Source organism: Neoarius graeffei, chromosome 2 (assembly GCF_027579695.1).
Source record: "Neoarius graeffei isolate fNeoGra1 chromosome 2, fNeoGra1.pri, whole genome shotgun sequence".
NCBI lineage: Eukaryota > Metazoa > Chordata > Actinopteri > Siluriformes > Ariidae > Neoarius > Neoarius graeffei.
In genome coordinates, this window is record NC_083570.1 from 44,518,237 (window position 1) to 44,544,892 (window position 26,656).

The 26,656-nt window shown below is 39.4% G+C and overlaps 1 protein-coding gene across 1 annotated transcript in view; it reads left to right on the plus strand.

Annotated features, from left to right (window-relative positions):
- Positions 1-26,656, plus strand: part of mybpc1 (myosin binding protein C1) — a 78,213-nt gene that overhangs the window by 22,477 nt on the left and 29,080 nt on the right. The window contains exons 6-24 of the mRNA XM_060914290.1: positions 5,108-5,149; positions 5,570-5,611; positions 9,260-9,370; positions 10,025-10,173; positions 10,280-10,397; positions 10,494-10,542; positions 12,911-12,967; positions 13,385-13,393; positions 15,771-15,934; positions 16,016-16,148; positions 20,051-20,059; positions 20,958-21,082; positions 21,272-21,377; positions 21,570-21,736; positions 21,953-22,118; positions 22,271-22,377; positions 22,578-22,714; positions 23,997-24,156; positions 26,257-26,361. Of these exons, the coding sequence (XP_060770273.1) occupies positions 5,108-5,149; positions 5,570-5,611; positions 9,260-9,370; positions 10,025-10,173; positions 10,280-10,397; positions 10,494-10,542; positions 12,911-12,967; positions 13,385-13,393; positions 15,771-15,934; positions 16,016-16,148; positions 20,051-20,059; positions 20,958-21,082; positions 21,272-21,377; positions 21,570-21,736; positions 21,953-22,118; positions 22,271-22,377; positions 22,578-22,714; positions 23,997-24,156; positions 26,257-26,361 (1,956 nt within the window). The remainder of the gene's footprint in view (positions 1-5,107; positions 5,150-5,569; positions 5,612-9,259; positions 9,371-10,024; positions 10,174-10,279; positions 10,398-10,493; positions 10,543-12,910; positions 12,968-13,384; positions 13,394-15,770; positions 15,935-16,015; positions 16,149-20,050; positions 20,060-20,957; positions 21,083-21,271; positions 21,378-21,569; positions 21,737-21,952; positions 22,119-22,270; positions 22,378-22,577; positions 22,715-23,996; positions 24,157-26,256; positions 26,362-26,656) is intronic.

Below are 26,656 nucleotides of genomic sequence, written 5' to 3' on the forward strand. Positions count from 1 at the left end.
GGAGCGTCTGCAGTATGCGGTCCTGTGAATGAGCTGTTACTATGAAAACAGTAACGCATAAGAACAAGCACATTAAACATAGACTGCTTTTCAGATTTTTCAAGTGTAGGCCATAAAAAGAATTTTCCCGACACCCAATTATTTTTGTTGAGTGGACCAAAAGCTACTGAATTCAAATCACAGGCTTCCAATTTTATTAGTTTTTTAATAGAAGAATTAATGAATTTAGAGCTACGTGGCCCTAAATTCTCTGCTATTTTTTTCCTGCTTCACCATGACCCAATACAAGATACTACGTCATGCATCACATGGTGGGCTTTCCTTGTTCACGCAAGGCGTTGTGGGATACAAATTTGAAACAGGAGAGAAAAATGGAGGATGTGAGTGTGTGAATGAAACGTGAAAGACCGACTACAGTAACGGAAAACGAGAAGAAAAGACGTTATGTTGCAAAGGAAAGGAAACGCAGGACTAAACTAATAAATATCGGTGGTCAGCGAGCACCTCGGTGTGATCAGCTGTTCATTTAGTGACAAGATGATGTAACTGTCAGTGCACAGTCAAGGTAAACCTGCGCATGCGCACATGGACTTCCTCTGTCTGCTTGACTGCACAAAGCGAGCTATTTCATGCACATTATTTGCTCGGGAATCCCTTCAAATTAAAGAACTTCCCAGCCACAGAATGGCCTGATATTTTGTGAGATATTACAGAAATAAATATATATCACAATGACCAAATTTCAGAGGGAACTAAATTTCACCGATTGTATGAAATTGACAGCCCATCTAGCTTTAATGTAAAGGCACTACTGACCATACTGTGCTTCTACTGTACACACAAATAATACACACCAATCAGAGTCAAAAATTCAACCATACTGTGGTATAAATCCTTTAATTCTTACTCCTAAATGTACAGTATGTGTGCATATATATATATATATATATATATATCCACCCCAAGTCCAGCACCCTGAGACTATACACTAAGCGGAAAGAGGGAGGCCGAGGGCTAGTGAGCGTCAAGACCACGGTCCAGGATGAAACATCGAAAATCCGAGAATACATCAGAAAGATGGCCCCAAAGGATGAACTGCTAAGTGAATGTCTCAGGCAGCAGAACCCTGATGAGAGTGCAGAGGAGGAGGAGGAACAGACAACCTGGAGAGACAAACCCCTACATGGCATGTACCACCGTCAGATAGAGGAAGTGGCTGATATCAAGAAATCCTACCAGTGGCTGGATAATGCAGGACTGACAGACAGCACAGAGGCACTAATCATGGCAGCACAAGAACAGGCCATAAGCACAAGAGCCATAGAGGCCAGGATCTACCAGAGTAGATCAGACCCAAGATGCAGACTGTGCAAAGAAGCCCCTGAAACAGTCCAGCACATAGTAGCAGGGTGTAAGATGCTAGCTGGATCAGCGTACATGGAGAGGCACAACCAAGTGGCTGGGATAGTATACAGGAACATCTGCAACCAGTATGGAATAGAAATACCCAAGTCCCAATGGGCCATACCACAGAAGGTGGCTGAGAACAACAGGGCCAAGATTCTGTGGGACTTCAGCTTCCAGACTGACAAACAGATCCTGGCTAACCAACCGGACATAGTGGTGGTGGACAAAGAGCAGAAGAGGGTGGTGGTGATAGATGTGGCGATCCCAGCTGACGCCAACATCAGGAAGAAGGAACATGAGAAACTTGAGAAGTATCAAGGGTTGAAAGAGCAGCTGGAACGGATGTGGAAGGTCAAGGGTTGCGTGGTCCCCGTGGTAGTGGGGGCACTTGGGGCAGTAACCCCCAAACTGGGAGAGTGGCTCCAGCAAATCCCAGGAACAACATCTGAAGCCTCAGTCCAGAAGAGCGCAGTCCTAGGAACATCGAAGATACTGCGCAGAACCCTCAAGCTCCCAGGCCTCTGGTAGAGGACCCGAGCTTGAGGATGACATGGATACCACCCCCCCGCCGGGGGTGAGAAGGAGATTTTTTTATATATATATACACACACACACGCACACACACACACACGAGTGTTTTACTATGAACTATGCCACTCATATTTTTCATACGCGCTGCATCCAGGACATGGAGAAAAAAACCTGTGACATAAATCTTTATATGTCACTCGTGAGGAAATCAATAAGTTGTTGTTTTGATAAATTTGGTTACTTTTTGTTTGTGAATGTGTCTATATAATAAAATCACATGTTGGCTTGAAGATTTGATGTTTATCTTCTCGTGTTGAAAAACTCGCATTTTTCCTACGAAATACATCGCAGATTTGAGTGACATATTTAAATAATATTGGCTGGCTTTTTCTCATGGTCTATCAGATATATTCCATTCAGCTAGCATGATATTCAATGAGTCGAAGACGTGTTTAGCTAGCTGAATGGAATATATCTGATATACCATGAAAAAATCCAGCCATTATTATTATTATTATTATTATTATTATTATTATTATTATTATTATACGTACACAGTTGCTCCCTTGTACAGAAGTTTTACGTCTCTGACATGTGACGTCATGTTGTCTTGACAACCATGCAATATTGTAAACCATATTCAACGCTCTTCTCCATTGGGTAGAGTGACGTAATACACGTAGGATAAGCAATATGCTAACAATACTGCATGCTATCAAACCAAATGAATGAAACCCGCTAGAAGGGAATAGAACACGTTTTTATTCCATCAAAAAGTGTCCTGTATTTATAATAATTCCTGATATTTCACTCTGAGGATGTCACTCCCAATGCTTTCCTGTGTTGTCAAAATGGCAAACTGGTTCAAAATTAAAATTCTTTTGATTAACTTGTGCAATTTTTCGTGGATGTGTCCATATAATATATAGGATATTACATGGTGGTGTGAAGATATGAAGTTTATCTTCTCGTGTTGAAAATATTTTCACTTGTTCGCGTCACTCATTCATGATATATATTTAGCACTCAAAGATAAATTTCATATCGTCATGCAACCGTGCAATATCATATATATGATATATAATAAATCACATCTACTGTACATATATGCACTAGGCACTAGATTAGAAAAAAAGGTTTCAATCTACAACCCTTAATGGTCCTTTGGTTTGTCTCTGTGGGGGGAACGGCTTAATGTAGAACCCTTCTAAGAAGAACGCTTTTAGGAACCATTAAAGAACCCTTGTAGGTGATGTTGTTTCTGTGTCTACACATATACACAACATGTACACATATCAATATTCATAACCAATGAATATGTGTAATGCATATCTAAGAGTATCCATGACACATATTTATAAGTGGTATGTGTATTTGATCATCACGTAGAAGTCTAATGTTATTAACACCATGTTTATGTCTTTGTCACATATACAGTGGTGCTTGAAAGTTTGTTAACCCTTTAGAATTTTCTCTATTTCTGCATAAATATGACCGAAAACATCATCAGATTTTCACACAAGTCCTAAAAGTAGATAAAGAGAACCCAGTTAAACAAATGAGACAAAAATATGATACTTGATCATTTATTTATTGAGGAAAATGATCCAATATTACATATTTGTGAGTGGCAAAAGTATGTGAACCTTTGCTTTCAGTATCTGGCGTGACCCACTTGTGCAGCAATAACTGCAACTAAATGTTTCCGGTAACTGTTGATCAGTCCTGCACACCGGCTTGGAGGAATTTTAGCCCATTCCTCCGTACAGAACAGCTTCAACTCTGGGATGTTGGTGGGTTTCCTCACATGACCTGCTCGCTTCAGGTCCTTCCACAACATTTCGACTGGATTAAGGTCAGGATTTTGACTTGGCCATTCCAAAGCATTAACTTTATTCTTCTTTAACCATTCTTTGGTAGAATGACTTGTGTGCTTAGGGTCGTTGTCTTGCTGCATGACCCACCTTCTCTTGAGATTCAGTTCATGGACAGATGTCCTGACATTTTCCTTTAGAATTTGCTGGTATAATTCAGAATTCATTGTTCCATCAATGATGGCAAGCCGTCCTGGCCCAGATGCAGCAAAACAGGCCCAAACCATGATATTACCACCACCATGTTTCACAGATGGGATAAGGTTCTTATGCTGGAATGCAGTGTTTTCCTTTCTCCAAACATAACACTTCTCTTTTAAACCAAAAAGTTCTATTTTGGTCTCATCTATCCACAAAACATTTTTCCAATAGCCTTCTGGCTTGTCCACGTGATCTTTAGCAAACTGCAGACGAGCAGCAATGTTCTTTTTGGAGAGCAGTGGCTTTCTCCGTGCAACCCTGCCATGCACACCATTGTTGTTCAGTGTTCTCCTGATGGTGGACTCATGAATTTTAGCCAATGTGAGAGAGGCCTTCAGTTGCTTAGAAGTTACCCTGGGGTCCTTTGTGACCTCGCTGACTATTACACACCTTGTTCTTGGAGTGATCTTTGTTGGTCGACCACTCCTGGGGAGGGTAACAATGGTCTTGAATTTCCTCCATTTGTACACAATCTGTCTGACTGTGGATTGGTGGAGTCCAAACTCTTTAGAGATGGTTTTGTAACCTTTTCCAGCCTGATGCGCATCAACAACGCTTTTTCTGAGGTCCTCAGAAATCTCCTTTGTTCGTGCCATGATACACTTCCACAAACATGTGTTGTGAAGCTCAGACTTTGATAGATCCCTGTTCTTTAAATAAAACAGGGTGCCCACTCACACCTGATTGTCATCCCATTGATTGAAAACACCTGACTCTAATTTCACCTTCAAATTAACTGCTAATCCTAGAGGTTCACATACTTTTGCCACTCACAGATATGTAATATTGGATCATTTCCCTCAATAAATAAATGACCAAGTATAATATTTTTTGTCTCATTTGTTTAACTGAGTTCTCTTTATCTACTTTTAGGGCTTGTGTGAAAATCTGATGATGTTTTAGGTCCTATTTATGCAGAAATATAGAAAATTCTAAAGGGTTCACAAACTTTCGAGCACTACTGTGCATGAAAAATAAAGTGCTTTATACATTGTCAGGTACAATGCACATCATTATTACTTAACTGATTAAAAAAAAAGTTTTGTCTGTGAAAACAGAAATAGATGTCAATTAATACTGTGTTTTCTTTCCAGAGGATGGCAGTACACACAAGAACCTTTCTGTTGATCTAACTAGTAAGCATATAACGTTTAATATAATTCTAGATATCTATGTTTGATTTTGTTTTAACATCAGATTAAAATACACATACGATAATCTGTAATACATTTATAACTATAACACTATATTCGTAAACTATCTCACCTATATATAGCACCTCAAACTTTATTATTTGCCATGAATGTATGTACACCCAACCTGAAAATGTAAAGTATGTTTTGCAGAAATTCAGTTCAACTAAAAAAAAAACTCAAACATATGTCTTCAAAGTACAAAAGAACGAAAACTGACAAAGACTGCATCTTACCCACTGACAAATTCTGTATCTGCTACCATAACTGCATGATTGTCACGTCTTAACACATGTTTGCCCCTTGCTTTACAGTAATATTTACTGTAATATACTGTAAAACGTTTTCTCTGTCTTTGTTTAGATGATAATGTCCCTGAGTCAGCCAGGGAGAGGAAAGACTCAGGTAATCCTTTAGCCATGATAGCATTCATACGTTTTCCTTATAAATTGACAGAAATATACTCACCACTAAGAGTTCAGTGAAAATGAACTGAAGCCGAGCACAGATTTTCAATCAAGGTTTGCAGGCTAATTTTCCCAATATGGCCATTTGAAATAAACCTGAATAAACAATATCATGCCGTGTTACTTTTCACCCTAACCAATATAGTATTATATCCAAGAGACGAGAGTTTTTCTGAACCATCATAGTGCTTTGTTGGAAGCATAGACTTTTCTGCAGGATAAACATTTCCATAAGCCATGGGAAGTTTAAAATGAATAACTGTCCCGTGAGGAAACTTCAGCAAAAAAGAGCATCTAGATTGTGTTTAATAATTATTGTTTAAAAAGAAGCCGCAGTGGGAAAATCCATACTGAACTCCGACGGTAAGTTCAGTTATCTGACTGCCACTGCTCACTATGACTATACAACTGTGCTGTATTTTACTTTAGGTAATATGGGATATCATTGTTTCAATATATACTGTCGTCTTTATCAGGGACTTGCATAACAGCAGTTAAACCTGGCATGAACATTAACTAAGTTAGCACCCAGCTAAATGTTTCTGTCAAGTACTGTTCGGAAAATAGGAAGTATTTAAAGACAAAATGTAGGGAAAAAAAATAAGGCAGATACCAATCTATAAGAATTAAGAAGCTGAATTAACCATTAAAAACTCACTGCTATTTAATGAGGATGAAAACCCCTGAAAGTGCTGATGCTGTTCTCTATTGAGGAGAATCACTCAAATTCACCACAGAGCACATGGACTCTTTCATTAACATAAAAAACATTCATTCTGTAAAATCTGCCAAAGATAGATTCCAAAGGTAGTTCAGCACCTCCTGGTGTGTGCACATGCCCTTGTCACTATTACTGACACATTTTGTTCTGATCAGGTATTTTAAAATCGTATTTTAGGAGCTGGCTAGTTATAAGGTTGCATTTGACATTGTATATCAAGGACCACAATGGAAATAAGTTAATGATTTTATTGTGCTATCCGTGACAAAGATGCTAAGATGTCATTTTTATTTGCATTGTTAAAACTAAACAAAACAAAACATTAAAAGGTTCTGTGCATTCTTCCAGTGGTCTGAGGTGCAACATTCCTAGTTTCACAACTAGAGTTGCCACTAGTAGTATCCTAGCCAGATGTAGGATGTCTTCATTTGGGAGATTTTATGACTGGATGGCTCTGTCTTCCATTAAGAAGGCTCACATGGCACCAAGGTCCAGCCTCATATGATTGAAGGGCATGGTTTGATAACAATAAAACAATATATTATAACAGACAAATAAATGTCTGATGGCAGACAAGGTCTACTAAAGGTAGCCTGTTGCCCTGAAAGTATAGTTTGTATTTAGGACAAAAGGAGGCAATGATCCAGCTGGGCCTGTGAGCTAAAGACTGATTTGCAAAAAGATGACAGGTCAAACCCATCCATCCATTGTCCGTAACCACTTATCCTGTGCAGGGTCATGGGCAAGCTGGAGCCTATCCCAGCTGACTATGGGCAAGAGGCGGGGTACACCCTGGACAAGTCACCAAATCATCACAAGGCTGACACATAGAGACAAACAACCATTCACACTCACACCTACGGTCAATTTAGAGCCACCAATTAGCCTAACCTGCATGTCTTTGGACTGTGGGGGAAACTGGAGCACCCAGAGGAAACCCATGGAGAACATGCAAACTCCACACAGAAAGGCCCCCCCATTGGCCACTGGGCTCTAACCCAAAACCTTCTTGCTGTGAGGCAACAGTGCTAACCACTACACCACCGTGCTGCCCCCACAGCTCAAACCATGAGGTTTTATTCAACTTTCTTTCTTGTTCAGAAAAGGTATGGTTGTTTTTCATTCAGTTCTAGGTCTGAAGGAATCAGTTCCTGAAGACCCTCCTGTTTTATATCCTAAGGCTGACAGGCAAGCAGCAACAGAACTGGTTCACAGAACTTGACAATACTTGTTTTCCTGTTTTCACTGCCTCAGACCATTAGATGTTTCTTAATGTTTGCCTTCCAAGAACAGACATTCAAAGTCCTGATTTGGTCTCTCCCTGGCCAAAGACAGGGAAGTAGTCCAAGCATGGGCTTACTGGCAATGAAGAGTATTCCTAGCAGAAGGATTCTGGTTGGGAACAGTGCCCCACCAGAAAGTGATAAACAGATAATCAGTAGTGTGGTGCCAATATGTAAGGACAGAAAACATCAACCAGCTGGAATTGATGGTCCTCAAATCCATCTTATCAGTTTGGAGATGTCATCACATGTTGGCTTAATTTTAGTCAGAAATCAAGCACCATGGTGGCACAAGGTCAAATGGCTCTTTCCACATTGGACAGCATCTCTTCAGCCCATACTCACTGAGAGCAAGTCATCTGGGCCAGGGCTATACGATGGTGCAATGGATGCATGAATAAATAGTGAACCACAGGATCACTAGTGCCAAGTCAGCACATTGCCAGAAGTAGTTGTCTTTTTGCAGAGCAGAACAGAATGCTGGGACAGGATGTTCTGGCTCATGACTTGCCTCACCACTTGTTATATGCCTTTACTCCTCTAACAGTTATTCTTCCCATGCTGGACAGGGTTCATGAACTAGTCTTGTCTGTAACCTTCAAGATAACTGGCAATACTACTGACCAGCTATTTTCTCGCTGTCAAAACACCCTGGGGGCTTCCTTGCCAAAAGATCTGCTGTCCCAAACAGATGGAGAGATTTGGCATGCTTAGCCAGGTCAATTTTGTTTGTGGGTCAGGCCCCTCAGACTGTATCATCTGAGGACTGAAACCTAGCATGACAGGAAACATTTCTCAATGCAAAAGTACCTTGTATACCCTTAAGTGGAAGTTGTTCTACAAAATGTTCATAATTGTCTAGACCTGGAGAATTGAGGATTCTTTAGGGACTGTTAAATTTCCCAATAAAGGTGTATATGGCAGACATCACAGCACACCACAACTGGAAGATCTATACATTTGTACATATGAACATAAGAAGGTATCCAGGTGATTCTTACTGCCCTTGGCTCTCGTGTGATAAAATATAGTAGCAAATACAGACCATATTGCTTGTTCTCTGATATTAACCAGTTTGCCTGGGGAAGGTAAAGGCGTTGTGTAGGTTTGTGGGTCTTGATGATGGTACAGTATAGTATGCACTGTATTTGTGTTTGTGTATTGTGTTTTTGTTTTGCAGAAAAAAAAAACCTCTTTCTGGGCGTCTTTTATAGTTATGGATGGCTTTAGAAATGTTACAGTTTATATCTCCACAGATTTTGCTGTGCTTATTTTTTTGTGCTAATAATGTTTCTCTTCTCCCCCCCTTTTCACAGGTTTATTATTGTTGCTAATATCTTTATGCTTTCCATGTTGCTAAATGCTGTGTTATCAGCTGGCAGCTGTGTGTATGTGTGCGTCTGTATATTGGTGTGTGTGTGTGTGTGTGTGTGTGTGTGTGTGTGTGTGTGTGTGTGTGTGTGAGAGAGAAATTGAGTATATTTTGTGAGCAAGTTTGAGAAGATCTTTGTGTGTGATTGCGGCTAGAGATAATGAGATGAGATGAGATTTGGTGATTATGATGTTCTGCCCTTTTTTGCAGTGTGGTCCCTGGGAGAGGGACAGCCTCCTGAGGAGATTGACAAGCAGGTGGAAAATCCACCTCTGTCTACCTTACTAATTGAGAAACCCCAAGGTGGCTCCATCCAAGTAGGTTGGTAAATGCCACACTTCTACGCGTGACTATATTAAAACAAAGGGTAACTATTTAATGACCATAAATACACTCCATTAAGTTACTGTAAGTTGTGCTGCCAGATGTTAGTCACTCAAGCCCAGACATCTGAGAAAATCAAGGAGAACATCAACACTCCTGTTCTACAGTAATGAGTTGAAATGTGAAATGTTGAAATTATAGAGCAGTCAGTGAAGTTTTCAGACCAATTTTGGAGTGGGTCAGCGGGTACAACAGGCAGTAAGCATGGGGCCATTGGTGAATACTAAAATATGACTTTTGCATTGGTAATTGTTAAATTGAGGAAGCTATGGTTTAAAAGTTAGAGAAGCAGCTTTGGGACCAAAAGGTCACCAGTTCAATTCCATAGACCATCAGGAATGGCTGAAGTACCCTTGAGCAAGCCACCTAACCTCCAACTGCTCCCTGGGCTGGCCATTGCTGCAGGTATGTCAGGGTCCTGTTGTGTGTTGCTCTGGATAAGAGCGTCTGCTAAATGCCTGTAATGTAATATGACATGGTTTAAAGTTTGAGGACCAATTAGGGGTTTAAGAAAGACAACAAAAATGCTTACAGGAACTTCCCATCTCATCTATGTTCAGAGTTAACTCAATAATGTCATCTGTTTTAAAGGTGGAGACATTACCTTTATTGCAAAGGTAGAGGCAAAGGATTTGCTTCGTAAGCCAACAGTCAAGTGGTTCAAAGGGAAATGGATGGATCTCGCCAGCAAGACGGGAAAACACCTACAGCTGAAGGAAAGTTTTGACCGCATCACTAAGGTAATGCATACAGTATATATATATCAACAAAATTAGTAAAAATTAATAAGAAACAATAAATAGTTTCCACTTCTACTGAGTGAAGTTTGGACTACTTGCTCCACAGATTCACACGTTTGAGATGCATATCATTAAGGCTAAGGAGAATTATGGTGGGAATTACAGATGTGAGGTCACTTATAAGGATAAGTTTGACAGCTGCTCATTTGACCTCGAGGTCAAAGGTTTGTCTTGTCTGTCATGTTGGTCTGTAAAAGTCTCCTGAGACAATTGTTCTGGAGCATGTAGTGTTGAAAGTATTCACAATATTGCTTTTACAGATGTTCCAGAGACTCAGAGCATTGACATTCGTTCAGCCTTCAAACGAAGGTAACCAGATGCCCTTTATATGAGTTCAGCATAGCAATGAACTACATATATAGGCAAGGAGAATACACAATTGTGGTTTAATTGTGTGTTATGTGATATCATTCCTTAATTAGATACAAGGTGATAATGGAGTCTGATTGTTTGAATTACAGTGGTGCTTGAAAGTTTGTGAACCCTTTTAGAATTTTCTATATTTCTGCATAAACAGGACCTAAAACATCATCAGATTTTCATACAAGTCCTAAAAGTAGATACAGAGAACCCAGTTAAACAAATGAGACAAAAATATTATACTTGGTCATTTATTTATTGAGGAAAATGATCCAATATTACATATCTGTGAGTGGCAAAAGTATGTGAACCTTTGCTTTCAGTATCTGGCGTGACCCCTTGTGCAGCAATAACTGCAACTAAATGTTTCCGGTAACTGTTGATCAGTCCTGAACACCGGCTTGGAGGAATTTTAGCCCATTCCTCCGTACAGAACAGCTTCAACTCTGGGATGTTGGTGGGTTTCCTCACATGAACTGCTCGCTTCAGGTCCTTCCACAACATTTCGATTGGATTAAGGTCAGGACTTTGACTTGGCCATTCCAAAACATTAACTTTATTCTTCTTTAACCATTCTTTGGTAGAATGACTTGTGTGCTTAGGGTTGTTGTCTTGCTGCATGACCCACCTTCTCTTGAGATTCAGTTCATGGACAGATGTCCTGACATTTTCCTTTAGAATTCGCTGGTATAATTCAGAATTCATTGTTCCATCAATGATGGCAAGCCGTCCTGGCCCAGATGCAGCAAAACAGGCCCAAACCATGATACTACCACCACCATGTTTCACAGATGGGATAAGGTTCTTATGCTGGAATGCAGTGTTTTCCTTTCTCCAAACATAACGCTCCTCATTTAAACCAGAAAGTTCTATTTTGGTCTCATCTGTCCACAAAACATTTTTCTAAAAGCCTTCTGGCTTGTCCACGTGATCTTTAGCAAACTGCAGACGTGCAGCAATGTTCTTTTTGGAGAGCAGTGGTTTACTCTTTGCAACCCTGCTATGCACATCATTGTTGTTCAAGGTTCTCCTGATGGTGGACTCATGAACATTAACATTAGCCAGTGTGAGCGAGGCCTTCAGTTGCTTAGAAGTTACCCTGGGGTCCTTTGTGACCTCGCCGACTATTACACGCCTTGTTCTTGAAGTGATCTTTGTTGGTCGACCACTCCTGGGGAGGGTAACAATGGTCTTGAGTTTCCTCCCTTTGTACACAATCTGTCTGACTGTGACTTGGTGGAGTCCAAACTCTTTAGAGATGGTTTTGTAACCTTTTCCAGCCTGATGGGCATCAACAACACTTTTTCTGAGGTCCTCATATTTCATCATGTTCGTGCCATGATACACTTCCACAAACATGTGTTGTGAAGATCAGACTTTGATAGATCCCTGTTCTTAAATAAAACAGGGTGCCCACTCACACCTGATTGTCATCCCATTGATTGAAAACACCTGACTCTAATTTCACCTTCAAATTAACTGCTAGTCCTAGAGGTTCACTTACTTTTGCCACTCACAGATATGTAACATTGGATCATTTTCCTCAAGAAATAAATGACCAAGTATAATGTTTTTGTCTCATTTGTTTAACTGGGTTATCTTTATCTACTTTTAGGACTTGTGTGAAAATCTGATGATGTTTTAGGTCCTATTTATGCATAAATATCGAAAATTCTAAAGGGTTAACAAACTTTCGAGCATCACTGTATGAGGAAAAGAACCTAATTTAATGTCAGACTGTATATGTGGTAAATACATGCTTGTGCACCATTTTCTGCATCATTGTCTGACACTGTTGATAAAAGTAGTGTTCATGTAACTGTGCTTCTTCTCAGGCAAGATGATATCTATGGTTTAATTGTTTAAAATGGACGTCTCACCCTGTACTACTGTCAAACCAATATCATGACATGGTTTGGCTAAGTCATGGATTACCATGTTGACTATTAACCTGAATCCAACAACCAAACCAACAAAATGTCCAGTCTAATGTGTTGATCATTTCAAGGCCATTGCTTGCATTTCAACATTTTTTGCAATGTGCCCAAAAGCAACGTACACTTATCGTTCTCACAAAAATCCTGCATGAAAAGGCTAATGTGAGAAGGCAGTCATGGGTCTCTTGGGAAAAATGTATGCACCCTGTGCAAAAAAACAGTTCGCTCAAAGCGAAAGGCTTTTTTGTTAACCTCAGTTGTGCATTTGCTTGTTGCTAATGCATAGCTTGGAGGTAGAGGCCTGGGTTGCGTTGTTTTTTTATTCAAGTGTTTGTGATTGTGTAATTGAATTTCCATTAATCTCTTCTTGTTAAAAACAGCAGTGAAGGCCAGGAGGATGCAGGGGAGCTTGACTTTAGTGGGCTTCTTAAACATAGGTAAGAACTATAGCCCGTTCTTCAGGGGACCAAGTCGTTCTCTCTCTCTCTCTCTCTCTCTCTCTCTCTCTCTCTCTCTCTCTCTCTCTCTCCTTTTTTTTCTTTTTTTAAAGCCCTAGCTAGTCTGTCATCTGAATTGGTTGTTTTAGTCATTTCCAACATGTTTATGCATTGTATATGTCCTATAATGGTTTGAAAAATATGTTGTGCATACTCCCATTATTGCTAGATACTGTGAAAGTTTAGCCAGTGTACATGAATCACATCATTTAAGAGAAAAAAACTTTTTTTTTCTCCGTTAAAAAAGTTGTTTAGGGTTTGCTTTTGTGCTCTGCTCTTCAGTAAATAGCACAAAAGTAACTCAATAAAATTCCACATTTATTTTGGCTTGTCTCTTCTTCTTTCCCACACATTCAGAAACACCAGGTTAGTACAGAAAGTAGGTAATTAAATTAGACCTTACTGCCGGTAAGTACTGTAATCCCATAGTTTATCCAGCATGGACAAGCAAGAGTGTTGGTTTACTGTAGTCTGGTAACACTTCATTTAAAGGCAGCATTCATTAAAGTTCCAGAAATACTCGGAAATCATGGAAATTGCCCTTTGTGTTTTAAATATAAACTTTGAAAGGCCCAACCAGGAAGTGCCAAAACAGCACAGGACTCTTATTAGAGTTTAACCCCTTACACATTCAGGATCCATCTCCAGGTCCAGTGTCTTATTAGTTTCACAGTAGTTACTTGATAAAATTATTTAAGATGAAGAACTGAATGATGATAAGATTGGACTTTTCAAATGAGACTCTTAAATAAAAAGGCATCCTAAAATATAATTACTAGACTGACATTAGCTCATTGAGAAGAATGGATTATGACACTGATCCATGAGAAGTGTAACTTCTGTAAGTTGCGACTTCCCAGCAAGGTTACTCTAGTATTAAAAGGAGAGCATCAATTCAAAAATTGGACCAAAGGGCACAATTTTCCAGTGATTTATGCGAAGTTGGTGGATCATTTATAAATGAATCTGCAAAATAGTGTTACCACTGCATTGAAGCATCTTCTAAATGCAAATGAATACATTATACAATTGCAAATGTGCCTGTCAGTGCTCTGTACTACATGTCTGTATCGATGCAGACCTGAAACACATTAGAGGAAATGAAATGAAATCAATCATTTCATGCTGTTTCCCTCAGATCTTTCAGACATTCTGAACAATGTCTGTGAATGTAAGGCCTGACTGACATAGACTAGTGATGACTAACCGAACTTTTTACATCCTATAACACATCCTAAATAAAAATATTATAACAACTCTATTAATCTTTAATAAACACTCACCTCTCATTCCAAGACATCAATAACTTTTACTAATTCAAGACACCTGCATAGGGACTGGCCTTTATAACAACATAGCAAAGAAAAAGTTTCATAAACTGAAACCAGTGTTACCGCTCATGTTATGATGCTTGAAGCTATACGGCCTTTCGATTTCATAAAATCGGTGAAATTTAGTTCACTCTGAAATTTGGTCACTGTGATATAGGTTTATTTCTGTAATATCTCATAAAATATCAGGCCATTCTGTGGCCGGGAAGTTATTTAATGTCAGGAGATTCCCAAGCAAATAATGTGCAGGAAATCGCTTGCTTTGCGCAGTCAAGCAGACAGAGGAAGTCCGTGTGTGCATGTGCAGGTTTACCTGCTTCTTCTTCTTTTCTTTCTTTTGGGTTTTACGGCAGCTGGTATCCAGTGTTGCATTACTGCCATTTATAGGTTTACCTTGACCGTGCACTGACAGTTCCATCATTCTGTCGCTAAACGAACAGCCGATCACACCGAGGTGCTCGCTGACCACCAATATTTATTAGTTTGGTCCTGCGTTTCCTTTCCTTCACAACATAACGTCTTTTCTTCTCACTTTGCGTTACTGTAGTCGGTCTTTCACGTTTCATTCGCACACATGTCCTCCGTTTTCCTCTCCTGTTTCAAATTTGTATCCCACAATGCCTTGCACGAACGGGGAAAGCCCACCATGCAGTGCATGATGTAGTATCTTGTATTGGGTCATGGTGAAGCAGGAAAAAATAGCGGAGAATTTAGGGCCACGTGGCCCTAAATTCATTCATTGTTCTATTTAAAAAAAAAAAACTAATAAAATTGGAAATCTGTGATTTTGAATTCAGTAGCTTTCGGTCCACTAAACAAAAATAATTGGGTGTCTTGTAAAATTCTTTTTATGACCTACACTTGAAAAATCTGAAAGGCAGTCTAGCTTTAAAGTGTCGTGTTTGAAATGATAGGTTTGACCTTCACAGAACAGTCTTTCTATGAAATAATGAATATTATTTTTCAATGAATATTCAATAATTTTGCCTTTACTACTGACAAATTCCATGTATCAACTTCATTGAGAACGGGTTTGTTAAATTGCTTTCATTCTTTTTACTATTTAAAAATCATGAGCTGCATAACAAATCCCTGCCCTGACTTTTTTTTATATATATCATTGATACATCTCTTGCATAATATAACTCTATAAGCCAGTAGCTTCAACCTTTATTTCTCATGGCCGTCTCTTTGTGTAACATGTGCAGAGGAACTACAGTGGAAATTGTAGTGAAACCAACTGTTACTATGAAGTAATCTTTAGCAATAAATAGCAATCACGCTGTTTACCTACTCTAAATGATATGCATCTCAGTTAGCATCGTAATTAGTAAACATCCTGGTTCTTGAGCACATGTTGATCCTGGTGGTAAGAGCTGAACTGATAGGATTTCTGTGCTCTGTGGTGTCAGAGAGCACAAACAGGAGGAGGTACCAGAGGTGGATGTCTGGGAGATCCTGAAAAACGCCCGACCAGATGAGTATGAAAGGATTGCCTTTATGTATGGCATCACGGACCTCCGCGGTCTGCTAAGAAGGCTGAAGAAGACGAAAAAAGAGGAGAAGAAGAGTGAAGGTGCTCCAGAGTTTCACTAGTGGACTGAATTCCAGAATTGCTGAACTGAATGTAATTTTATCACTTTACTGTTTCTTATAGCCTTTGCCAAGAGGTTAGAACCTGCATACCAGGTGGACAAAGGAGGGAAGGTACGATTAATCGTTGACCTGGCTGACCCAACTGTTGAACTGAAATGGTACAAGAATGGCCAAGAGATTCGTCCAACTCCAAAGTAGGCAAAACTTTTTTTCAAGGATTCATTCTTTTGCCTCAATCTTTCAACAAATGGTGATTTTTTTTTCACAAATGCATTCTAATGTTCTCTCAGGAAATGTATTTCATTTGTGGTATGGTTTTTATGGGGCTTTATCTGGATTTTGTGGTTCTGCAGGATCCATATGTAATGGCTCTTGATATTCAGTCATATATATATTACCAACCTCTTCAACTGTTTTGTATTCTGCAAAGGTGCTATTGCTGTTAGCATTGTAAAGATTCTTGAACACAGTACAAACATTCATCCAAATAGACCAATTGTCTGATTTATTTCAGGAACAGATCTGTATGTCTTTTACTATTCTAGCATTTCACTACCTACTATTGTGATTTACTGGTATGACTGTGGCACATACCAGTTAATTAACCAGAAGTGTACCTTTAAACCCACAGAAGCTACGGATAATACTATGATACAAAAATTGTGAAAACGTTTAGCCGAGGGTTTTAGAGACGAGAGTATGTGATGTTTTCTGGGATTCACAGAAACACCTTTCACAAACAGGTTGTTCAAATCCAGACTAACTAAAGCCATCTGAGCAGTGAGTGCAGACTTGTGTTTTTTAAATATCTGATGTTAAGTGGCCCTGGATTTCTTGCTTTTAACAAGCCCCCACAACCTCTTTCTTACCATGAGCTAGCCTAGCGGTTAGCATGTCCACCTCTCGATCGGGAGATCACAAGTTCTACAACCCCGATTCCAAAAAAGTTGGGACAAAGTACAAATTGTAAATAAAAACAGAATGCAATAATTTACAAATCTCAAAAACTGATATTGTATTCACAATAGAACATAGACAACATATCAAATGTCGAAAGTGAGACATTTTGAAATTTCATGCCAAATATTGGCTCATTTGAAATTTCATGACAGCAACACATCTCAAAAAAGTTGGGACGGGGCAATAAGAGGCTGGAAAAGTTAAAGGTACAAAAAAGGAACAGCTGGAGGACCAAATTGCAACTCATTAGGTCAATTGGCAATAGGTCATTAACATGACTGGGTATAAAAAGAGCATCTTGGAGTGGCAACGGATCTCAGAAGTAAAGATGGGAAGAGGATCACCAATCCCCCTAATTCTGCGCCGACAAATAGTGGAGCAATATCAGAAAGGAGTTCGACAGTGTAAAATTGCAAAGAATTTGAATATATCATCATCTACAGTGCATAATATCATCAAAAGATTCAGAGAATCTGGAAGAATCTCTGTGCGTAAGGGTCAAGGCCGGAAAACCATACTGGATGCCCGTGATCTTCGGGCCCTTAGACGACACTGCATCACATACAGGCATGCTTCTGTATTGGAAATCACAAAATGGACTCAGGAATATTTCCAGAGAACATTATCTATGAACACAATTCACCGTGCCATCCGCCGTTGCCAGCTAAAACTCTATAGTTCAAAGAAGAAGCCGTATCTAAACGTGATCCAGAAGTGCAGATGTCTTCTCTGGGCCAAGGCTCATTTAAAATGGACTGTGGCAAAGTGGACAACTGTTCTGTGGTCAGACGAATCAAAATTTGAAGTTCTTTATGGAAATCAGGGACGCCGTGTCATTCGAACTGAAGAGGAGAAGGACGACCCAAGTTGTTATCAGCACTCAGTTCAGAAGCCTGCATCTCTGATTGTATGGGGTTGCATTAGTGCGTGTGGCATGGGCAGCTTACACATCTGGAAAGACACCATCAATGCTGAAAGGTATATCCAAGTTCTACAGCAACATATGCTCCCATCCAGACGATGTCTCTTTCAGGGAAGACCTTGCATTTTCCAACATGACAATGCCAAACCACATACTGCATCAATTACAGCATCATGGCTGCATAGAAGAAGGGTCCGGGTACTGAACTGGCCAGCCTGCAGTCCAGATCTTTCACCCATAGAAAACATTTGGCGCATTATAAAACGGAAGATACGACAAAAAAGACCTAAGACAGTTGAGCAACTAGAATCCTACATTAGACAAGAATGGGTTTACATTCCTATCCCTAAACTTGAGCAACTTGTCTCCTCGGTCCCCAGATGTTTACAGACTGTTGTAAAGAGAAAAGGGGATGTCTCACAGTGGTAAACATGGCCTTGTCCCAACTTTTTTGAGATGTGTTGTTGTCATGAAATTTAAAATCACCTAATTTTTCTCTTTAAATGATACATTTTCTCAGTTTAAACATTTGATATGTCATCTATGTTCTATTGTGAATAAAATATGGAATTTTGAAACTTCCACATCATTGCATTCCGTTTTTATTTGCAATTTGTACTTTGTCCCAACTTTTTTGGAATTGGGGTTGTACTTGTAGTTGGGTCATACCAAAGACCATCATAAAAATGGTACCTACTACCATCTGGCAAGGCATGCTGCAATATAGATGTGAGTGGGGAGTCAAACTCTCACGGTTACCAGAGGACTAGCCCTCCCACTGTAACCCTAGCTGTATAGGCAAGGGGCTGAGGGCTATTGCTGGGTTTCAGTCACGTGACTTTTCTTAGCAGTTTTACCAGAAGTGAAATAGCTGGTGGTCTAAACGGCTACCGTAGTGCAAACAACTAGCAATAACTTATCAGAGTATGCTCATAATCTAGAAGCCACTGCTTGCTTTAGATATATTCAGAAGATTGCTATGTGCAATGGAATCGACCCCTACAGTCTGGGAAAGAAGGATTTGTCATACAATCTCAAAAACTACCGTTCAGTCGAGTTCCCTGACATCTCGAACTATCTGGTGTTGCAGACGTCCTTCTACACCGCAAAACAGATGAAAGCGTGGAAGAGTATAGAAGCTTACAACTTTTTTGTATGTGGCTGGGTAAAGGACCTCGGTATCAAGTCGCTGCTGAATGAATCCTGTATTGTTTTTGCCCGTGTAAGTATGTTTTTTAAGCTTTTCTTTCACGTCTTAACAACGAAGCACTGCAAGTTGAAGTGTAAACAAACAACAATTCACTTGATTCTCACTTGTGTTCATGCTTATCACTCAGGTAAATCATTCACAAAGATAATCAGAAACCCCTTTAAAGACCTGGATTTTAGTTAAACAAGACGGAGAAGTGATCACGGCACATTGTAACTGTACGGCTGGGGAAGAATTTTGTTGTGACCTTCATGCATATGGACTTTGTGAAGAGGAAACAAAGAAACAGCTGGGGACTTTAGCAATTCGTGACTAAAAAAGTACCATAAAATAATGACACATAGCAAGAAAAGCACTTGGAAAACACTAAAGACATAGCTGAGAGGGATATACAAACCTTTCACCAAGTGATCACTGCAAACTTGAGCATGCTTCGACTCGGCTCCCTTCAATTTCAGTGAGAGGTTCAAAAGCCACCTTTCTCGACATGTCTTTGTGAAATCCTGTGTTCATTCACCCTTTTTTATTAGTTCACAGGGAACCCTGAAGAAACTTTTATCTGTTTCACAGTTTGATCGATTTGAACAACCTACCGTAAAACAACGCAAGTGTAAGGCATTTTTCATGCAAGCAATGCACCTTCTCCATACAAACGCTTTGTCAGCTGAGCTTTGGTAGACCACCAGCTAAAGCTTTGAATAACTAACGAGGCGGATGTGATGTCACGTGAAACCCAGCAATAGAAGCGGAGATCAGCGGCGCCCAATGCGCCTTAAGGGCCTGGTTAGTACTGGGATGGGAGACTGCCTGGGAAGACCAGGTCCTGGCATGGGAGGGACTTTGACTTTGGCAACCTCTTTTTTAAATATAAAATGACATCTTTGTGCCCTTCTGTCCTGTCTCTTTCTGCCTGTTTTACCATGGCACTTTCCCCGATGCACCATAACCTCCACCTCTTCCCTCCTGTGATGCGGCTCCATTCGGACTCCTCATTCACTCTTAAGTAATAGGAAGTAAGTTTTCAAATCTGTAAGCCTTTAATTATTTGCTAACATCTACTCTGACAATGTTGATCCTGGAAAGCAGTAACCGTTTCATACTTATGCCTATTGAACTATATATTAAACAGAGCGCCTTAACTCAATTAAAAACAAAACAATTTTATTAGCTGTATGAAAAATACTGTGATAGAATTCATAGAGAAGGTTGTCATGTATAACATTCATGACGTCTTTCATTCAGATTTAGGTTTCATCAAAGTATTTAGACAGTGCTGGTTAAAGTGATAAATGACCATGTCAAGTCATGAGGTCTCAGGAAGTTTTTCCTTGCCGCTGTCACCTCTAGCTTGCTCAGTAATGATAAGTCTAAATCTATATCTATATTCAGATTTCTGTTTTGTGACAGTGCTCACTAAAATCTGCATGATTTATGTTTTTTTAAGGTGTTGAGACACCAAACTATCTATTTAGTTTATACCCCGTCATTACACACACTTGTTTATTGTTGTTAATTAAAGACTTCTAGAGAAAAATCTGATTAATTAGCATGTTTGTCTACATGCTGTTGTTTTTACCTATTAAGTAAATCATTCATATAATTTACTAATACTAAAGAACAGTTATACAATCTTTATTGAGAAATATACCTTGTAATGTTTTTACTAATGTTAAATAATACAAAAAAACCCATAAAATAAAAACAGTGAATAATATTTATAACATATTAACATAAAACATTCTCATGCTCTATATTACAATCCCCTAATTAGAATCACAGTAGTTTAGCTTTAGACAAAAATGAAATATTGTGTTTACTTCAATTTAAAGCTCTTCATAATTAACATTAAATACATTGAGCAGCTTTTCAGGTAAACTTTCAGTACTTTACTGACTAATGGGTTTTGCACAGGTTTATCTTTGAGCACAAGGGCACACAGAGGATCATGGTTATCAATAACTGTCAGCTGAGTGATGATGCTGCCTATTCAGTGGTAGCTGGAGATGAGAAATGTACTACTGAACTGTTTGTGAAAGGTAAATTCTCTTACACATTAGTGCTCTTTTGCGTCTTTTCATTCTGTGAGTGTCATCTTGTAAAAGATACAAATATACGCTGTGAAGTGTTGTATGTATATAGTAAAGACTGTACGGTCTTAGTATCTATGTAAATGTTAAAAGGAACCATTGATACATTTTAATGCCTCATTCTGACCCTTTGTGCAGTGTTACCAGTGAACATTGTTAAAGAGCTGGAAGCTGTAAAGACTACGGTCAATGAACGAATCGAGCTAGAGTGTGAAGTTTCAGAAGAAGGAGCACAAGTTAAATGGTGTGTTTCTGTACCTTTGTGTAAAAAAAATTAATTATGTCTTTCATTCAGATTTATGCTTCATCAAAGTATTTAGACAGTATTGGTTAAAGTGATAAATGACCATGTCAGGTCATGAGGTCTAACGTAGAGGTGGTGATAATGTTGAGGTGGTATGTATATACATATAACTTTCCCAATCCATTGTGACAGGATGAAGAATGGGGTGGAGGTTCCTACTGGGGTTCGTTCAAGATATCGTGTAAAGTCTGAAGGCACAAAGCACTGGCTGATTATAGATGATGCCATGAAAGAGGACACAGGCACTTATTCCATCATGGCAACTGGGGGTACCAGTGAGGCCCATGTCCAAGTGGACTGTGAGCACAATTCATTTCTGTTTCTTATATATATATATATATATATATATATATATATATATATATATATATATATATATAGGTCAAGTTCTATTGCTACTAAACCAAACTAAACTCAAAAGTTGTTCCATTAGTTAAACACTGCGCTACAGAAAACATTTTCTTCTCTTCTCTTCTCTTTCTCTCTTCCACTTCCACTCCATGTTTTCGGTACAGTGAAGCCACTGAAGATCCTGCAAGATCTACAAGACATGACAGTCCGTCTGGGGCAGCCACTCAAGCTACAATGTGAAATCTTACCCATAAATGTTCCTGGGCGCTGGTACAGAAACGGCCAGCTTATCCAGTCCAGTGATCGCATCAACATCATCCATAGAGCCAAGTACAGTCAAGCACCCAGTTCTTACTCCTTCACCATGCATTAAATCTTTGTTTACACTCCTACACACATCATTCTTTATTATCTGGTCAAAAATACCAATATTCACCACACTCACACACTAAAGTATTCATACTTTCAATTTTGGCCTGAAGGACCCACAGGATGGAAATTGAGAGCTGCACCCTACATGATGCTGGAGACTATACTTTTGTACCTGAAGGGTACACACAAAGCCTTAGTGCCAAGATCCACATAATAGGTACCAAATTCTGTTATTTCTTTATTAGTAAATTCTTAACAAATTACTGAAAGCTTGTTTTACTTATTTATTGAAAGACTGAGGTTAACTAAGGAGTGTACATCGAGAGTTGCTGACTGGAGTTTCTGGTGGATGTTTCTGGAGAACCTACTACAAATGATCACTAACCACGGTGAAGATTATGTTTGTTTTTATTTCAGATCCCCCTAAAGTGCATTTGGATGCTCTGAATGCTCCAGATAACACTATCACAATTGTGGCTGGTAACAAGTTGCGTTTGGAGATCCCCATCACTGGAGAGCCTGTACCCAGAGTGGTGTGGATGAAAGGAGAGCGGGTAAGAGGAGCTGGAGTGTTGACAGAGGGCTGAGTGCTGACTTGAAGAGTATAGTGATTTTTAAGAACAAGCCAAAATGTGTTTCTAAAATGTCATGGTGGGTGTCAGAAAGGGGAAAAGTGTCCATAAACACATTCATTTTTTGTGCATACTGTCAAATCAGTGTCATGTATGCACCTGTCAACACTCAGGACTCAAATTCCCAGAATTCACAACGGCCTTCAAATATGGCTGCCATGGACGATGCCACCCATCCTACACTTCATTGCTCACAGTCCCCTGATTACACATACCTGTACATAATCACCACAGCACACTACTTAAGCACACTCACTTAACTAATTTGGCTACCATTGGTTTGACTTTACCATGCCTTTGTAGTTTGTACTGATTTCCTGGTTTTGAATTTGCCTGTGCTCTGGTTTCTTGCCTTTGTGTCTTGCCTGTTTCTGGTTTTGCTTAATGTTTTGGATATATTTGCCTGAATAAACTCATTTTACTGCATCCATCTGCTCACCTGCCAATTGGATACCTTTACAAACTAACAGAAGTAGCAATGAAGTTGCCGTACTAAGAATTAGCTCGTTGGCTAGCTAGCATGCCTAATTTATTGCTTTAACAAACCTACATAGTTCACTTAAAAATCTACGTCAAGAAACTAACCAGCTAAAACAATATAGCTACGTCATATTTTTACCTGGGAGTTACCTAATAGACATGTTTAGTTAGCCAACTTTGCTCAAATAACAAGCAAGTTTTTGTCATCTGGTTGGCTTTCAGTGCCTCAATGTCCTTGATGTTGTAACGGTTAAACATTTATGTCTTGAATGTGTCTAGAAACAACACAATTTTAAGCATTAAGAGACTTGTATGCCTCCAGTTTCTCTCTAGTTTAAACACTCAGAGTTCCTAAGAAATGTGTACATATTCCTGAGCATCACAGATTAGACCACTACTTAGCATGATTTAGCCACTTACAGGACACCAAGCCATGCGGATCTTCTGGAGTGACACCATCTGAAAGCATTAGTTTAGTTGAATATTACTAATCCACAATAAGTGGACAACATTTTGGTGAATAAAATTCTTGATAGATTCTTCAGTCAGATTATAACAAATTCTAAGTAGCATCATGTTGCTAAGCTACTTGGGTCTTTTTGCAACCAACACATCTCTTTTTGTTTACAGACACCAAAGGTCTGAGTCTATCGGACCGAGACTTTGGGCAGCAAAAGTAAAATAAATAAAACTGTGAGTCCATTCCCATTGTACTTGTCTACAGGTCATTCTTGAGACAGGGAGTCGAGTTCGTGCAGAAACCTTCTCTGACCACACCAGCCTCACTATTGAAGTCACTGAGAGAGAGGACAGTGGCAACTACAAGATCGTCTTGCAGAATGAAGCAGGAGAGGACACAGGCAGTGTCAAGATTAAGGTTGTGGGTAAGGCTATTAAATAAATACTCTGAAGCATCTGGAATCTGTAGATGTTGGTGGTGGTCTCTAACCATGAAGCTACTGTTGTTAGCTACTAGTGATGGTGAAACAGTCCAAAAGATAGCAGGCTTAGGCTACTTCCTACTGGTTAGAATTTTTTTTTTTAAATTGCTAGCAGGACTACCAAAGTACTTTGTGTATATCTCAGTATGGTTCTTTATGCTCTGTATAACAGTTAAGGTGAGTTCCATATGTTTACTTGTATACTTTGAGTCACTAGCCATCCCCAAGTCTACCCTGTCTTTTTTAAATTTACTTAAGCCCTCAAATCCTTAGTTATCCTTAGTAATTTTCCTGTAGGAAAAAAAAAATTGCAAATGCTTTTACATCAAAGTCAAAAGCCCTTCCCATTCCAGGACCTGATCTTCCCAGGCAGTCTCCTGTCCCAGTACTAATCAGGCAGCTCCGATCTCTGTTTCCATAGCCCTTGGCCTCTCGTCTATTACATAGGTGGGGTTACAAAAGTCCTGTGGTAACCACGAGACTTTAACTCCCTACTTGCATCTGCAATGTGCCATGCTTTGTCAGATGGCAGTATGTAACCTCTGTAAAACTCACAATCTCCTGGTCGAGAGGTGGACACACTAACCACGAGGCCAGCTCATGGTCCAGTATTGTAGTCAAGTCACTAAACCTTGAGTCCGAGTCCAGTCTCGAGCCCCCAGTGTTCAAGTCCGAGTCAAGTCCAAGTCATTAAAAAAAAAATTCATGTCAAGTCCGAGAACAAGACTCCAACTGCACCATTTAATGGTAGCTGTTTCAACGCCATTAACATTAGTTTGTTCCTGAACACGACGTATGAACAGGTGAATGTGCTTCTCTTTATCAGGGAGTGTGAAGTATTCTATCAGAGATGGTTGGGAGACGGATGTAAGTGCAGAAGGTGTGTTTATTAATACAAGTGAAGGCAGGTAAACAATCCAGAACGGCAGGCAAAATCATAAAATGGTGAAACAGGCAATAGGTCAAGTGAGGCACAAACAGGCTATCGTAGACTCGGCAGAATCAAAGACAAGAAACAGGAAATCAGGAAACCAAACAAGGAAATAAGGCTCGGTAATGTGTCAGCAACGCAACTCAATACTTCGCAAAATAAGTGTGTTTTCACAGTTTTTATATAGACATGCTGATTGCGCCTTAATCCTATGCAGGTGCGAATTGTTTACGGCACATGTGCGAGAGTCCACTTGGCGTGCGCACTGTCTGGAGCGCACCCGAGAGTCTATTTGATGCATGCACCAAGGCACACAGGTGTGACACTCTTGCATGAAATCAGTATAAAATTAATGTAGTTTTAAATATCTTATGCCAAATTATTATGGGATATTACAAAAAAATTAAGAAAAAATCCGAGTCCTTGTCTTCGATTTACGAGTCCTAATGCAATTAACGCACGAGTCCGAGTCCAAGTCCGAGTCATCAGTGCTCAAGTCCAAGTTGAGTCACAAGTCCTTAAAATTAGGGCATGAGTCGGACTCGAGTCCAAGTCCTGGACTCAAGTACAACAAGCCTGTCACGGTCAATGCTTTTACATAGGTCTAAAATAAACCACATATACTTAGTTGTAAGTAAATTCTGTAACATGGCTGAAACTGATTGGGTAGAAGATGTATTAATTTTCCGGAACAGCAGCTCTAACACTAGTCCTGGCTCTGAACGTTTAACATGTATGGAAGGAGCCTTCAGTGTCAGCTTTGTAGTGATCAGAATTTTCAGAACTTTTTATTAACTTCAAGAGAAAGTTTGGGAACGACTGCCACTGACCATTTTCTTCAAACAGCATACCCTGTATTGTTTTATTCCTTACATACAGTAATATCAATGTACAGTTAATTTTGAGCCACATTATATAATTTGTGGGACAAACAAAATATCAGTGTCTTAATTTTAGCCATTTTTTATATTATTATTTTGCTGTAGTCAATAAAATCTTTGACATTATTGTGTAGATCAATTTGTATTAGTTGAAGCTACCAGGTTGGTGATGGTTTATATACACAGTTGGTTAAAAAGACATACATGCTTTTTCTCATATCTGTGTTCTAGATATACCTGATCCTCCTGGGGCTCCCTTGGTTCCTACAGTTGGTGGTGACTGGTGTACAATGACATGGGATCCTCCTCTTTATGATGGGGGTTCTCCTATCCTGGGTAAGTGGAACACATCAAACATTCATCCATCCATTCATTAGCTATACCGCTTATCCTACTGAGGGTTCAATCCTAGCTGATGTTCAACAAAAGATGATGTACACCCAGGGCAGGTCGCCAATCTATAGCAGGGCTAACACGGAGAGACAGAATTGTGTACACACCTATGGGCAATTTAGAGTAGCCAGTTGACCAAATCCACATGTCTTTGGGAGGAAACCGGAGCTACATCAAACATACTACACATATTTTATATACAGTATAATTGTTTTGTGTAAATTTTTTTTTCCAGTTG